This window comes from Salmo trutta, chromosome 32 (assembly GCF_901001165.1).
Source record: "Salmo trutta chromosome 32, fSalTru1.1, whole genome shotgun sequence".
Classification (NCBI taxonomy): Eukaryota; Metazoa; Chordata; class Actinopteri; order Salmoniformes; family Salmonidae; genus Salmo; species Salmo trutta.
The window spans coordinates 19,719,615-19,735,611 of record NC_042988.1 but is presented as its reverse complement, the minus strand read 5'-3'; the positions used below and the strand labels follow the sequence as shown (position 1 = coordinate 19,735,611).

The window sequence follows — 15,997 nt, the reverse complement described above, 5'->3', positions numbered from 1 at the left end:
TTTTGTATACTCAGTGTATATGTATTTACACACACCAGACATGGGTTCAAAAACTATGTAGGGTATTTCAATTACTTTCAAAGACATTTCGAAGTAAGTATCTGTATATTTTTCAGTACTTAAATATTGGAATGAATTTGGAAATGCTCAACTATTTTCAAATACACATATTAAAATACTGCATGCATTTGAACCCAGGTCTGTTTGGTCCTTGGGTTTTTGAAATAATGTATTTGAAAATAATTTCTGCTATTTATAGGAAGTTATTTTTAAATACTTCAAGTAAAAATAGCTGATTATTTGAAAATACAAAAATACACAGAAAATAAGTATTTAAATAACAAATACTTAAATACGCATGTATTTCAACCCAGGCTGACACACTCACATACACACACCAGGTGTTTCATCTTCTGTCCCTCTTTACCCTCGGTCTCAGATTTACCAGAGGAAACACTGAAAATTAGATAGAGAATGATAATATTGTATTTCTTACACATGATACGAGATATCACTATTGCAATCTGCAGGTGGTTGACTAATTCACAAAGGGCGCTAGTGCCACCATGATAAGTCTGTAGAATACTAGTCTAAATTTGACATTCTCTTTACTTTGTGGTCCCCCAGCTGCTGTGTGTGTTGTTCCACTCTTATCACGTTCCATCTCACCTCTACACAGAGCTGTTGGAAGAGTCTAATAAGGCAGGGTTAGTATTCTCCATCAGGCCCCCTCTTCTGGTTGGTGGAGGAGCCCCTGCAACCAATCACATGTCAAGTGTGTCACTAACATTTATACATGGTGAATAAACCCAGTATTTCTCTCAAAAATAGTAAGAAAGTTGTCATAGTATCTTCTCTTACACTAGGTCAAATAAAATCAAATGTTATTCGTCACATGCTTCGAAAAAACAACAGGTGTAGACTAACAGTGAAATGCTTACTTACGGGCCCTTCCCAACAATGCAGAGAAAAAGAAAATAGAGAAATAATAAAATGAGTAACGATAACTTGGCTTTATATAAGGGGAACCAGTACCGAGTCGATGTGCAGAGTTACGAGGTAATTGAGGTAGATATGTACATATAACTAGAAATAAAGTGACAGATAATAAACAGTAGCAGCAGGTATAGAATGTTCTCTGTTTATTTGTGAATATGGTGGTATAGCTCAGTATTTTGGCACTTTGGTCCAGGATAGACTTTAGGAACTGTCCTGTGTGGTTACCTGTGTGAGAGTAGATGCACCACAGCGCCCCCATCAGGCTGATGCCCAGAAGGAAAGCAACAAACACAATCCCCAACACTGAGCCTGTGTCTACCCCAGAGCCTGGGTGACAAAAACATGGGAGGGAAAAGTAGTAGTTAAGCCAAATCCCAGTTACTATCACTGTTGTGATAATACACACGTGTAGGAACATCCAGGAGTTGATATTATGGTTAGGGTTGAACCGGGTGTGGACATGAAGCTAGGGTTAGGGTTGAGGCTAGGGTTAGATTGAACCGCTAGGGTTAGGGTTGAGGCTAGGGTTAGGGTTGAACCGCTAGGGTTAGGGTTGAGGCTAGGGTAAGGGTTGAACCGCTAGGGTTAGGGTTGAGGCTAGGGTTAGATTGAACCGCTAGGGTTAGGGTTGATGCTAGGGTTAGGGTTGAGACTAGGCTTAGGGTTGAGGCTAGGGTTAGATTGAACCGCTAGGGTTAGGTTTGAGGCTAGGGTTATGGTTGAGGCTAGGGTTAGGGTTGAGGCTAGGGTTAGATTGAACCGCTAGGGTTAGGGTTGAGGCTAGGGTTAAAGTTACTTACTGCTGTGGGCTGGGATAGGCTTGGGTAGCTGAGACACACTGGGCATTTGACCTCTCTGACCTAGAGAGGGAAAAAGAGAGTTGGATAAGAAGAGAGAAACACCCTTTTACAGAGTGAAAGTGAATTACTTCAGGCCCATGTAATGAGGTGGACCACACCACCAATGACCATCTACTACTCACCTGCAGGTGGCGCCAGCTGTCTGGCCACACCAACAGGCTGATAAACCAGCATGGGTCTGGAGAAGTTTCTGTACTCACACTGACAGAGAGAAGAGAGGAATATAAAGCAGTGTCGGATTTAGGTATAGGCGACATTGGCATCCGCCCAGGGCGGCATCTTGCCGTGAGCAGCACGGGGTGCCCGCGCAAAAAAAATCGGAATGGTGACATTTGCACGATCGGTTTTCTATTGCTCATTTGCACGTCACGTCAATGATATCATGTCACCGTGTGGGACTGTGGGTCAATTAACCTTGTCGGAGTGGGCGCCCTGATTCTAGTTTGTGAGCTAGGCAGGCTACTGCCTGGGAAGGTCTCCCACTCAGAAGTACAAGATGGGGAGGGGAGTTGGTTGACCTCAGGTCTCCCCACTGGAAGCCCGAGGTAGGGGGAGCGGGGGAATCTATCAAATAGTGCACCTCTAACTTTGTACAGTACTAACGCAATTATTAAAATCAGTCACACTACGAAATGCTACTAAATATATAGTTTCACAGACATTTTTCTGGTTTGTGCAAAATCATTAAGAATAATATAAAACCAGTCTGCACACCACCAAGGTGAATTGGTTTAGTCTTGACTCTTTGTTGACAGTGTTGGGGGATGGGTAATGTATTGATGCACTGGTGCCAAATCAACACAAATTTGTTTCCATTTGTCTTTGTTACTTCATTTTGATATTAGTCTTATTTTTGTATAATTTTTTTATACTTATATAGTTTTAAATGTTATGATTATTTATTTGTGATGTGTTATTCCAAATGTCTGAATAAAAATGACAGTGCAGAATGGTGCTTTTTTTGTTCCTGGGGGTGGGGGGGCGCTGAAGGGAGCCATACAAGCTGGAACCGCCACTGAGGGTAAGTCATTACTTTTAGTCATTAATACTACTAGCCATTATGAATATAGAACATGTACTGTACCTGTTGGTTGGGTAGTCTAGATACGAGGGCAGGGATACTGAGGCCCCAGGGATTCGGACAGCCACTCTGTATTATGGCCGTTGGAGGCCCCTGGGTCACTGACTCAGGGCCACACAGACGGATGCGACAGTGCAGGAACTGGACAGAGTTGTTGTAGATGGGCCGAAGGACAAAACTGAACCTCAGCCTGTGTATCTGGTCCTCCTCTCCTCCCATTCCTCCATCGCTCTCCTTCCTTTTGGCTCGTCCTCCTCGTCCCCTCTTCCCACCGTGTTCTCTTTTTCCCAATCCTGCTTTGTTCCTCCAAGCCCTTCCTGGATGCCTGAATGATAGGACTGTAGGTACCTCCTCTTCATAATATTCCTCATCATCCTCCTCTTCCTCCTCATCATCCTCTTGGCCATGTGTCATGTTGCTGAGTGTCAGTGAGGAGTCAGTGGAGCAGCCGTCTCTAATGACTGACCAGCCAGGGGACACACGGGGGTCTGATAGGGGAGACACCATGCAGGACCGCACCCCCACACCCCCACCGAGGGCCCTCTTGGCGGAAAGCTTGGCAAAAACAGTCAGAGAAAATATGGGTAACACATTACTTTACCATGGTCTTATTACTGAGTTGATATTTAAGTATTGTAATTACACTAGTACTGTAATTTGTAGTACTCTGTTACAACCTGCTGTGCTCTAATGCTATAATAGCAGGGCTACAGAGTTCTTATAGAAAGGACTTATTGTGACATATCTAGATGTGATTATAATAGCCTTCTGGAAGTCTTCTCTGGGCTTGAGGCAGCTGATACTGTAGAAGACTAGCAGAGGGAGAAACACAAGTAGCACTTGCAGCAGGAGCTACATCAGCAGCTAGACAGACAGACAAACTGACCTCCACATAGACACGGTTGTCAGCGGTGATGGCACAAGGACCGGTCTGCCTCTGCTCATAGCCCTCTGTAACAAACAGCTGCAATGAGACCAGTGGGCCGGCCCTGGCCCTTGGGAGGGGCTCCGGCCCCTGCAGAGTGGGCTGCTCCACAGGAAGGCTTGGGACACTGGGGACTGCAGCAAAACAGCTGAACTAAGAGGACAATGGAAAAGAGGGAGATGTATGGAATGATAAGGACAAGCATAGATATACATGTCTCTGTCTCACACACACAAACACACACAAATATGTGGTGAAAATGGACCACACACACACACACAAACACACAACCTGTATCATCTCACATGTATGACCAGTGGAGTCCACTCTGTGGGCTCCTCGTCTGTCTCATTGCCCACGGCAACCAGAGGCTTGTTTCTCCATAGCAAAACCTGAGAGGATGGATAGACACAAAACATGGCAAGTCATGTACTGTAAGAGTTGAAACACTAGAGCAGATAGGTCAGTGAGAGGTCAGTGAGAGGTCAGTAGATATATTAGCAGATCGTAGTTCATTCACATGCTACATGTCTGTCTCACTGCCTCCCTCCCTCCTCTCTTGCTCCCTTTCCTCCCAGACCTACCCTCCCTCCCTCCAGCCCCCTGCTCCCACACTCCCGTCCCCAGGCCTAGCTACACTCAGGTTGATCAGCAGTGTTCCGGACACTAGGTCACCCATGTGGCGCCTGGGGGAGATAAGACAGACTACTTACACAACCTCAGGGGCCCTTCAGATCACACTAACCAACAACAAAACAATTACAGCACTGCTCTTCTACTCTCTTCTCTCGTCCTCTGCCTTTCTACTGTGCATCTCTCGCCATCTCTCTCAATCTCACACACAGACAGAGACACACACTCACAGTGAGGGGCTCCATAGTGACCTCCGTGTCCCTCTCCCCCTCCCCACCTAAGGGAAGCCCATCCCTGCTCCATCTCCCCATCAGATCTGCCTCTCTGATGAGGCTGCCGGACGTCCCAATTACACAGCTCTTTCTCTTTCTGCTGACCTTGTTTAGCACAGAATCACTTGTAAACGACTGCACGCATGGTTCAATTACCAGTTTGGTGAGACACAAACATTGCAGAAACATTTCACAAAACATGTTAAAATGTTCTCTGCAGATATTTTACCCCTTAAAACCACCTCTCTGTCTTACCGCATTTTTGTACTGTACCCCTCTGGGCTCTCCCTGCAGCAGCCCTTCAGTCCCACAGGAAATTACCGGGAATGCCAACAAGAAATGGCTGCTGTTGGACTGGGCCAGGCACTGAGGATCCCGCAGTGTCACCTCCGACACCGGGAGAGACAGGGTCTGTGTGAAAGAGAGCATCACAAAAGCTACACTAAGTACCATCATAAGAACCTACAATACACTGTAGGTCTACATGCAGTATATTGGTATTTGTATGCCATAACCTCGCTAACAGGCTAACACGCTAAACTACCAGTACAACCATAACCTCGCTAACACACTAACTACCAGTACAACCATAACCTCGCTAACACGCTAAACTACCAGTACAACCATAACCTCTCTAACACACTAACTACCAGTACAACCATAACCTCGCTAACACACTAAAGTACCAGTACAACCATAACCTCGCTAACACGCTAAACTACCAGTACAACCATAACCTCGCTAACACACTAAACTACCAGTACAACCATAACCTCGCTAACACACTAAACTACCAGTACAACCATAACCCCGCTAACACACTAAACTACCAGTACAACCATAACCTCGCTAACACGCTAAACTACCAGTACAACCATAACCTCGCTAACACGCTAAACTACCAGTACAACCATAACCTCGCTAACACAATAAACTACCAGTACAACCATAACCTCGCTAACACACTAAACTACCAGTACAACATTAACCCCGCTACCACACTAAACTACCAGTACAACCATAACCCCGCTACCACACTAAACTACCAGTACAACCATAACCCCGCTAACACACTAAACTACCAGTACAACCATAACCTCGCTAACACACTAAACTACCAGTACAACCATAACCTTGCTAACACACTAAACTACCAGTACAACCATAACCTCGCTAACACACTAAACTACCAGTACAACCATAACCTTGCTAACACACTAAACTACCAGTACAACCATAACCTCGCTAACACACTAAACTACCAGTACAAGCATAACCTCGCTAACACACTAAACTAACAGTACAACCATAACCTCGCTAACACACTAAACTACCAGTACAACAATAACCTCGCTAACACACTAAACTACCAGTACAACCATAACCTAGCTAACACACTAAACTACCAGTACAACCATCACCTCGCTAACACGCTAAACTACCAGCACAACCATAACCTCGCTAACACACTAAACTACCAGTACAACCATAACCTCGCTAACACCTAACACGCTAAACTACCAGTACAACCATAACCTCGCTAACACGCTAAACTACCAGTACAACCATAACCTTGCTAACACACTAACTACCAGTACAACCATAACCTCGCTAACACACTAAACTACCAGTACAACCATAACCTCGCTAACACACTAAACTACCAGTACAACCAAAACCTCGCTAACACACTAAACTACCAGTACAACCATAACCTCGCTAACACACTAAACTACCAGTACAACCATAACCTCGCTAACACGCTAAACTAACAGTACAACCATAACCTCGCTAACACGCTAAACCACCAGTACAACCATAACCTCGCTAACACACTAAACTAACAGTACAACCATAACCTCGCTAACACCTAACCCGCTAAACTACCAGTACAACCATAACCTCGCTAACACGCTAAACTACCAGTACAACCATAACCTCGCTAACACCTAACACGCTAAACTACCAGTACAACCATAACCTCGCTAACACACTAAACTACCAGTACAACCATAACCTCGCTAACACACTAAACTACCAGTACAACCATAACCTCGCTAACACGCTAAACTACCAGTACAACCATAACCTCGCTAACACGCTAAACTACCAGCACAACCATAACCTCGCTAACACACTAAACTACCAGTACAACCATAACCTCGCTAACACACTAACTACCAGTACAACCATAATCTCGCTAACACACTAACTACCAGTACAACCATAACCTCGCTACCACACTAAACTACCAGTACAACCATAACCTCGCTAACACACTAAACTACCAGTACAACCATAACCTCGCTAACACACTAAACTACCAGTACAACCATAACCCCGCTACCACACTAAACTACCAGTACAACCATAACCCCGCTACCACACTAAACTACCAGTACAACCATAACCCCGCTAACACACTAAACTACCAGTACAACCATAACCTCGCTAACACACTAAACTACCAGTACAACCATAACCTCGCTAACACGCTAAACTACCAGTACAACCATAACCTCGCTAACACGCTAAACTACCAGTACAACCATAACCTCGCTAACACGCTAAACTACCAGTACAACCATAACCTCGCTAACACGCTAAACTACCAGTACAACCATAACCTCGCTAACACGCTAAACTACCAGTACAACCATAACCTCGTTAACACACTAAACTAACAGTACAACCATAACCTCGCTAACACACTAAACTACCAGTACAACCATAACCTCGCTAACACACTAAACTACCAGTACAACCATAACCTCGCTAACACGCTAAACTACCAGTACAACCATAACCTCGCTAACACGCTAAACTACCAGTACAACCATAACCTCGCTAACACCTAACACGCTAAACTACCAGTACAACCATAACCTCGCTAACACACTAAACTACCAGTACAACCATAACCTCGCTAACACGCTAAACTACCAGTACAACCATAACCTCGCTAACACGCTAAACTACCAGTACAACCATAACCTCGCTAACACACTAAACTAACAGTACAACCATAACCTCGCTAACACACTAAACTACCAGTACAACCATAACCTCGCTAACACACTAAACTACCAGTACAACCATAACCTCGCTATTACGCTAAACTACCAGTACAACCATAACCTCGCTAACACGCTAAACTACCAGTACAACCATAACCTCGCTAACACACTAAACTACCAGTACAACCATAACCTCGCTAACACACTAAACTACCAGTACAACCATAACCTCGCTAACACACTAAACTACCAGTACAACCATAACCTCGCTAACACGCTAAACTACCAGTACAACCATAACCTCGCTAACACACTAAACTACCAGTACAACCATAACCTTGCTAACACACTAAACTACCAGTACAACCATAACCTCGCTAACACGGTAAACTACCAGTACAACCATAACCTCGCTAACACGCTAAACTACCAGTACAACCATAACCTCGCTAACACACTAAACTAACAGTACAACCATAACCTCGCTAACACACTAAACTACCAGTACAACCATAACCCCGCTAACACACTAAACTACCAGTACAACCATAACCTCGCTAACACACTCACTACCAGTACAACCATAACCTCGCTAACACACTAAACTAACAGTACAACCATAACCTCGCTAACACACTAAACTACCAGTACAACCATAACCTCGCTAACACACTAAACTAACAGTACAACCATAACCTCGCTAACACACTAAACTACCAGTACAACAATAACCTCGCTAACACACTAAACTACCAGTACAACCATAACCTCGCTAACACACTAAACTACCAGTACAACCATAACCTCGCTAACACGCTAAACTACCAGCACAACCATAACCTCGCCAACACACTAAACTACCAGTACAACCATAACCTCGCTAACACCTAACACGCTAAACTACCAGTACAACCATAACCTCGCTAACACGCTAAACTACCAGTACAACCATAACCTCGCTAACACACTAACTACCAGTACAACCATAACCTCGCTAACACACTAAACTACCAGTACAACCATAACCTCGCTAACACACTAAACTACCAGTACAACCATAACCTCGCTAACACACTAACTACCAGTACAACCAAAACCTCGCTAACACACTAAACTACCAGTACAACCATAACCTCGCTAACACACTAAACTACCAGTACAACCATAACCTCGCTAACACGCTAAACTAACAGTACAACCATAACCTCGCTAACACGCTAAACCACCAGTACAACCATAACCTCACTAACACACTAAACTAACAGTACAACCATAACCTCGCTAACACCTAACACGCTAAACTACCAGTACAACCATAACCTCGCTAACACGCTAAAGTACCAGTACAACCATAACCTCGCTAACACCTAACACGCTAAACTACCAGTACAACCATAACCTCGCTAACACACTAAACTACCAGTACAACCATAACCTCGCTAACACACTAACTACCAGTACAACCATAACCTCGCTAACACACTAACTACCAGTACAACCATAACCTCGCTACCACACTAAACTACCAGTACAACCATAACCTCGCTAACACACTAAACTACCAGTACAACCATAACCTCGCTAACACACTAAACTACCAGTACAACCATAACCCCGCTACCACACTAAACTACCAGTACAACCATAACCCCGCTACCACACTAAACTACCAGTACAACCATAACCCCGCTAACACACTAAACTACCAGTACAACCATAACCTCGCTAACACACTAAACTACCAGTACAACCATAACCTCGCTAACACGCTAAACTACCAGTACAACCATAACCTCGCTAACACGCTAAACTACCAGTACAACCATAACCTCGCTAACACACTAAACTACCAGTACAACCATAACCTCGCTAACACGCTAAACTACCAGTACAACCATAACCTCGCTAACACGCTAAACTACCAGTACAACCATAACCTCGCTAACACACTAAACTAACAGTACAACCATAACCTCGCTAACACACTAAACTACCAGTACAACCATAACCTCGCTAACACGCTAAACTACCAGTACAACCATAACCTCGCTAACACGCTAAACTACCAGTACAACCATAACCTCGCTAACACGCTGAACTACCAGTACAACCATAACCTCGCTAACACCTAACACGCTAAACTACCAGTACAACCATAACCTCTCTAACACACTAAACTACCAGTACAACCATAACCTCGCTAACACACTAAACTACCAGTACAACCATAACCTTGCTAACACACTAAACTACCAGTACAACCATAACCTCGCTAACACGCTAAACTACCAGTACAACCATAACCTCGCTAACACACTAAACTACCAGTACAACCATAACCTCGCTAACACACTAAACTACCAGTACAACCATAACCTCGCTAACACGCTAAACTACCAGTACAACCATAACCTCGCTAACACGCTAAACTACCAGCACAACCATAACCTCGCTAACACACTAAACTACCAGTACAACCATAACCTCGCTAACACACTAACTACCAGTACAACCATAACCTCGCTAACACACTAACTACCAGTACAACCATAACCTCGCTAACACACTAAACTACCAGTACAACCATAACCTCGCTAACACACTAAACTACCAGTACAACCATAACCTCACTAACACACTAAATTACCAGTACAACCACATAGTGAAAGTGACCTGCAGAATGTGTCTGTCCACAGCCACGTTGAGTCGTCCATCCTGACACTGCACACTGACGGCCTCCCAGCCCCCACTGGTCCTTCCACCTCCCTCACTCAGCCACTGTCTCAGCCTGCGCTCCTGGACCCAAGGGGGCCTGCCATCCAGCATACGCACAGGGGGGCCACCTTCTGTGTGGAGGGAGAGGAAGAGAAAGAGGTGTGCTAACACACAGAACAGCACCTTTTTAGGGATAACATGACCTTCAATATAGGGAGACAACATAATTAATCAGGAGAAACACCAACACAAACACACTGTTAGGAAACCCAAAATAAACCATCCAGTTCACTCACACAATGAGGGACACAAGAGACACACACAGGTCCTGACCTGTCCCTCCCCCAGCCAGTCTGATCACAAAGTGATTGGCCAGGTCAGCCTCTGTGTATGAGGCCACTTTGGGAAAGCCACTCTGATTGGCCCAGCTCAAAAGGTCATGGGTGGTAGAGAGGTCAGAGGTGAGCATGCTAGTCAGTGTCAGGCCAGGCTCCGGAGGGTAGAGTGGGGACACGCTGTTGGAGGACTGAGAGGAAAGAACAAGGAAGATAGAAAAATGGTCAGAAAATGCATAAATGGGATGTTTGTATTACAAGATAACCTGGCAAGCCCTGTCAAAGCCAAGTTGAATGTGTTTATTTGACAACAAGATAACCTGAGAGATATGTCCATTGATATTTTGAACTCACTTTGAGGTTTTGAAATCACGTTTAGCTTGGCCTTCACTCAATGATTGTATTGCTCCTTTAATTTATTTAGCTATTTTGTCCATTTCATCATTATTTTTTACTTATAACACTTTTATGCCTCTTATACCAAACTCCAGAACAGGTGAAGGACCCATTCTAGCCCACATGATAAGAGAAATACCATAATGTGTCAGGTTTTAGTGGACAGGGTCCTCACATAGACAGAGATGTGTCCCCGGAGCCCTGGGACTGTGAGAGCCCAGTTGACTGGAACGGCACTACTGAGGATCAGCACCAACTTGTGCCACCCAGCATTGGCCACTGGGGGCACCAGAGAAATAGTCACCTCCACCTGCAGAGAGCTGGGATAGAGGAAGAGACAGGTCACCGAATAGCACAGAGGGAGAAAATGCTTATAAAATGATTAAGGGATAACTCAATAGCTCAACATTATATTACTTGAACAGCTTCAGAGATTGATATACTCCACATGATTTTCTTCACATGCTGAAGACGTCCTAAACTTACCCACAAAGCCCTGACCCTGCTGAATGGAGCTTGATGACATGTACTTCTGGGTCGCCTCCGCCACATGGAGCACAGCCCTGTACTTCCTGTGGCTGCAGGTCAGAGGTCAGGTAGTTGTGTGACAGGAACAGAGACTGCAGCTGGCACACGCGGGGCATGGTGGTATCTGGAGGGCAGAGGGGAGACTTGGTTGTAGAGGGAGAGAGGTCAGAAAGACCAGGGTCGTGTATTAGTTGTATGTGTGTGTGTGTGTGGGGCTGGCTCACCCTCGCCCACGCGGACGTAGATGCGGTTGGCACTGGCTGTGTGTGTGAGGGAGGACAGGGAGCCATGGCGATGCATTGCCCAGCGCAGCAAAGCCTGCGGACGGAAAGGCAGAGAGGGCACAGGCTGCACCTGCACGGCCAGACTGTAGGGCTGCACTGTAGAGTTAGGAGAGACCTGGGGCAAAGGGGGGGCACTGTGGTTACAGAGAGACACATGATAACACATAGTAATAGAAACATTCATTTGTGGGGGCCTATGTTTCTAAAACAACACACTTGCACAGACATACACACAAACACACTGGAGGGGTCAGTACTTTTATCCGTTCCTCACGGGAGGAAGCAAATACTCTCATCAAAACTGTTTTTTTGGGGGGTGAATGACAGATGAAAGACTAAAAGAGGTACACACACACACACCACACGAGCATGTCATCACAGACTGACCTGCACCAGCACAGGCAGATCCGGGGGTAGTCTCTCAGCCTCCAGCCACCAGCGCACTGGTTTCTTGGAGCTCAGTACCAGGATGAGGGTTTGACGGGGGGGATGAGTCAGAGACAGGGGTCTCAGGAGCACAGTCACCTAGAAGGGAAGTGAGGGGGTCAGGGCAGGGAGGCACAGCGTATTGGGAGTGATTGTGGGTGTGGGTGTGTCCTACTGTGAGGAACAGAGAGGGAGCACCTGTTTGTCAGGGCTGCGTGTCCCTCTCCCCACAGCGATCACATGGATCTCTTTCTCCCCGCTCTCTCTGGCTGCACAGCCCGGGCCGGCCTGAAAGCGCTCCAACAGCCCCTGCACAGGGTGATGCTCCCCCGCTGGAGACAGAGAGCACTGCAGTTCTCCACAGTCAACTGCACAGTTGCAAAGACAACCAGAGGTCAGTCAAATGGAGCTACGGCTGTATACTCTGTTTACAGGGAACATTGAGGACAAACTCATATAGATTGGGTCTCTGGTGGGAGAGATAAAATGAAAAAGAAAACACTTGATGTCCCTGAAAAAGACATCACAGTGAGACCATCTGAACTTGGTATGAGGTTTGGTAATAGGCAGGATGGACGGGGTCAGCAGCAGACTCTCTGCTCTCACTGACAAACAGGAGCAACAAGTCTCTGTCAATCCGCCACATAAACACACTAGTGCTCCACTCGACTGCTCTAGTCCCAGACGAGCCCTCTCACTCAGCCTCTCTGTCTACGTCTCAGTCTGTCTCTGGTTCTTGCTCTCTTCTTCCAGTCAGTGGCTGTTGGCCCACTATTACTAAAAGACAGCTTGTTGTTCTCGGACTGAACAGAGCTAACTGGGGAGTGCCCCCTGACTGAACTTTCAAAGTTTTTTTTTTTACGCCTCTGAATATTCCACTTTCACTTTGCTAAACCAAAATCTGACATTTGATACATAGCTCTTTGAAGGCAGAGTCACTCTGGGAGGTACTTTTGAGAGAAAGTAGTAAAGTTGTACTATTCAGTATGGAAACATCCCGTAGAATTAACAGTACCTCTATAACTGTCTTCTACCTCTTCAAAGAATATCTTAAAGATATTAGCACTGACTTTACTGACAGCTACTTTATTGAGGAAAATGTACTTACTATGACTGCGATATGTGGTTGTCCAACATAGCCATCTTAAGATGAATGTACTAATTGGAAGTCAATCTGGATAAGAGCGTCTGCTAAGTGACTAAAATGTAAATATCTTGTTTCCCTTACGTGCTGTTCTCTCCCCCAGTAGAAAGAGGCAGAAGAGAATCCACCCTGTCTCTGACACCATCATGACTATTCTCCAGGAGTGAATTCAATGGGAGAGTCCCTCATGCGACATCCTGAGGGGGAAAAGAGAGTGATTAATGCAGTGGTCTAGACGGAGTCTTTAACAAGAGACCAAGTTCTCTGTGTACATAATGTTATATTGGACAGGCTGAGAGAACGGATGGATAATATGTATCCAAATAGAGGAGGAACAAACATTAGAGCAAGGACAGAGTTTATCCAGGGAACAAACATCATAACAAAGTTCTGTCTCCCACTGGATTCTCATTATCACTGCATTATCAGAACTTCCTCATTCTTCTCCCATTCTGGACAGTATCACACTCTTGGTGAAATGTTTCTTCTCGGTGTTCTGCCAATTGCAACTCTCAAACATTTGTCAATAACATGCTTTAAAGGCATAATCTGTGATTTCAAAACGCCTGACTGATAAGATGAGGGAGGGGCTGAGGAAAAGTAAGCACTCTCAAATTGATAGGAGCTTTGTGTACCATGCAATCAGGTCTAACATTCAGTGAGATTGACACGATAGTATTAAACATATTTTGACACCATTGTTTGTTTATATAGAATACAAATAGGTCTGTACATCTTTCCTTAGCCTTGTTGAGTACACAATGCAATATGATCAAAGGTCATATACCCACTTATCTCATAATTGTCATGTGCATATCTTTATTCTGCTTCTGATAGTGACACACATCATATAATGCTGTGAGACTGAATTGGAGGTCATTGTTCAGAACCAGTTTATTGTCCTTGGGTGGGCTCCCGAATGGCGCAGTGGTCTAAGGCACTGCATTTCATTGCTAGAGGCATCACTACAGACCCTGGTTCGATTGCTGGCTGTATCACAACTGGCTGTGATTGGGAGTCCCATAGGGAGACGCACAATTGGCCCAGCGTCGTCTGGGTTAGGATTTGGCTAGGGTAGGCCGTCATTGTAAATAAGAATTTGTTCTTAACTGACTTGCCTAGTTAAATAAATACAAAAAATAAGGATCAGAATAAGGATCAGAGGACGTTCAGACAACACACACCGACTCATTGAATAATGACATGTCATTAACTGGCGCGAAAAACGAATCTCTCTTCTACTCAAACTTTCCCAGAAAGAACTCACCACGAACTGCAAAATAACGGCCAATGGGGCCGGAAACAATAATTGAACAATTGATTGGCCTTTATGGGTACTATGATGTTGCAGACGAATAAACTATATATTCTTCTCTAACAGTGTCATTCAAAACAGTTTTTATATTATTTGTCTCATGTTGCTGAATCCCTTGGCTAATTCATGACAAATATTTAGAACGTCATTCGAAGAGAAAATGCATTAGCCCAGTCAGAATTCACTAGAAATATTTTATTTAAAAAACGAATAAAATAGTCAATAAACCTACAATGATTCAATTTAAACGGACCACAACTCACAGCACTTCGAAGATCTCTCCTGACTTCTGAATACAGGCTATAATAAAGTCGTAACTCACCGGTGACAGTTCCCGTGGAGCTGGACGTTGAAAGCAGACTGGAGATCAACTATTGATTCTCAGGTTAAGACCATTCAATCATTGGTTAAGACCAGTGACCACAGGACTGTATTGGCGTATATCACAGCGGGCTACACACCCCCTGTCCCCTCTTTCAATACTAGAGAAAATAACGGAAAATTGCCATTACCAAATCTATGTGCTGCTTCAGGCGTCCAGAGACGCACTGGATGGCATTTCAGATGGGGTATTGCCTTGACATCATACTTTCCGATAAGCCAAAGAAATCAAGAGTTAAGACAGCTTATTGTTTTTAGAGGTGGGATACGGAATTTAAAGAGATTGCCGCGAAATAGTATAAAAGACAGGGGAGGGGCAAGGAATGGGGCGATAGACGCGCGAGAGAAAAGAGAATCGTTTCTAAAAACGCACAGAAACGTAGAAGGCAACAGGAAGAAGAGAGTGACAGAGGACGAAGCGTAAAGGGGAAGAGGAGGGATGGTGGGAGGGTAAATAAATAGGAACGGAAGGCTGGACTTGAGAAGTTGGAGAGGCAAAGTGAGAGAAATGCAGAGGAGGAGGGAAAGGAAAGAGAGACAAATGAGAGATGGAGAAAAATAATTAGACCATAAAGTACACTGTAATTATTTTTATTCATTGTACAATTGTAAGGCTTCCAGCTGCAACAGGATTGTGAGTTTGCGCAACAAAATAGCATTCCAGTTGATTCAACATAGAATTGTTT

The 15,997-nt window shown here is 44.7% G+C and overlaps 1 protein-coding gene across 5 annotated transcripts; it reads right to left on the bottom strand.

Moving 5' to 3' along the window:
- Nucleotides 1-299: 299 nt before the first annotated feature.
- Nucleotides 300-15,718, bottom strand: LOC115170536 (transforming growth factor beta receptor type 3). 5 transcript variants are annotated; one of them, XR_003871053.1, is made up of 18 exons: nt 15,253-15,718; nt 13,700-13,812; nt 12,670-12,839; nt 12,433-12,570; nt 11,986-12,160; nt 11,720-11,885; nt 11,409-11,553; nt 10,836-11,028; nt 10,461-10,666; nt 5,026-5,181; nt 4,171-4,257; nt 3,827-4,018; nt 2,944-3,495; nt 1,982-2,060; nt 1,800-1,859; nt 1,225-1,326; nt 613-754; nt 300-456 (listed from the first exon to the last, which is right to left on the bottom strand). XR_003871053.1 is itself a non-coding variant. In XM_029726762.1 (18 exons), exons 2-17 carry the CDS (start codon nt 13,761-13,763, stop codon nt 672-674), a joined length of 2,568 nt encoding a protein of 855 aa, XP_029582622.1. In that variant the 5' UTR covers nt 13,764-13,812; nt 15,253-15,718; the 3' UTR covers nt 300-456; nt 670-671. The 5 variants fall into 5 exon arrangements, 4 of the variants coding, with proteins under 4 accessions (XP_029582622.1, XP_029582621.1, XP_029582623.1 ...); XM_029726762.1 differs by having other exon boundaries at nt 670-754; XM_029726761.1 differs by having other exon boundaries at nt 300-754.
- Between the last annotated feature and the right edge of the window lie 279 nt (nt 15,719-15,997).

Bases quoted from the DNA above. Each gene is read 5' to 3' on its own strand.
- LOC115170536 (XM_029726761.1), bottom strand. From the start codon at position 13,763: ATGATGGTGTCAGAGACAGGGTGGATTCTCTTCTGCCTCTTTCTACTG. The intron at 1,860-1,981 runs GTGAGTAGTAGA...TTCCCTCTCTAG, and splicing joins ACAGCTGGCGCCACCTGCAG to GTCAGAGAGGTCAAATGCCC. The intron at 1,327-1,799 runs GTAAGTAACTTT...TTTGTCACCCAG, and splicing joins GCCTATCCCAGCCCACAGCA to GCTCTGGGGTAGACACAGGC.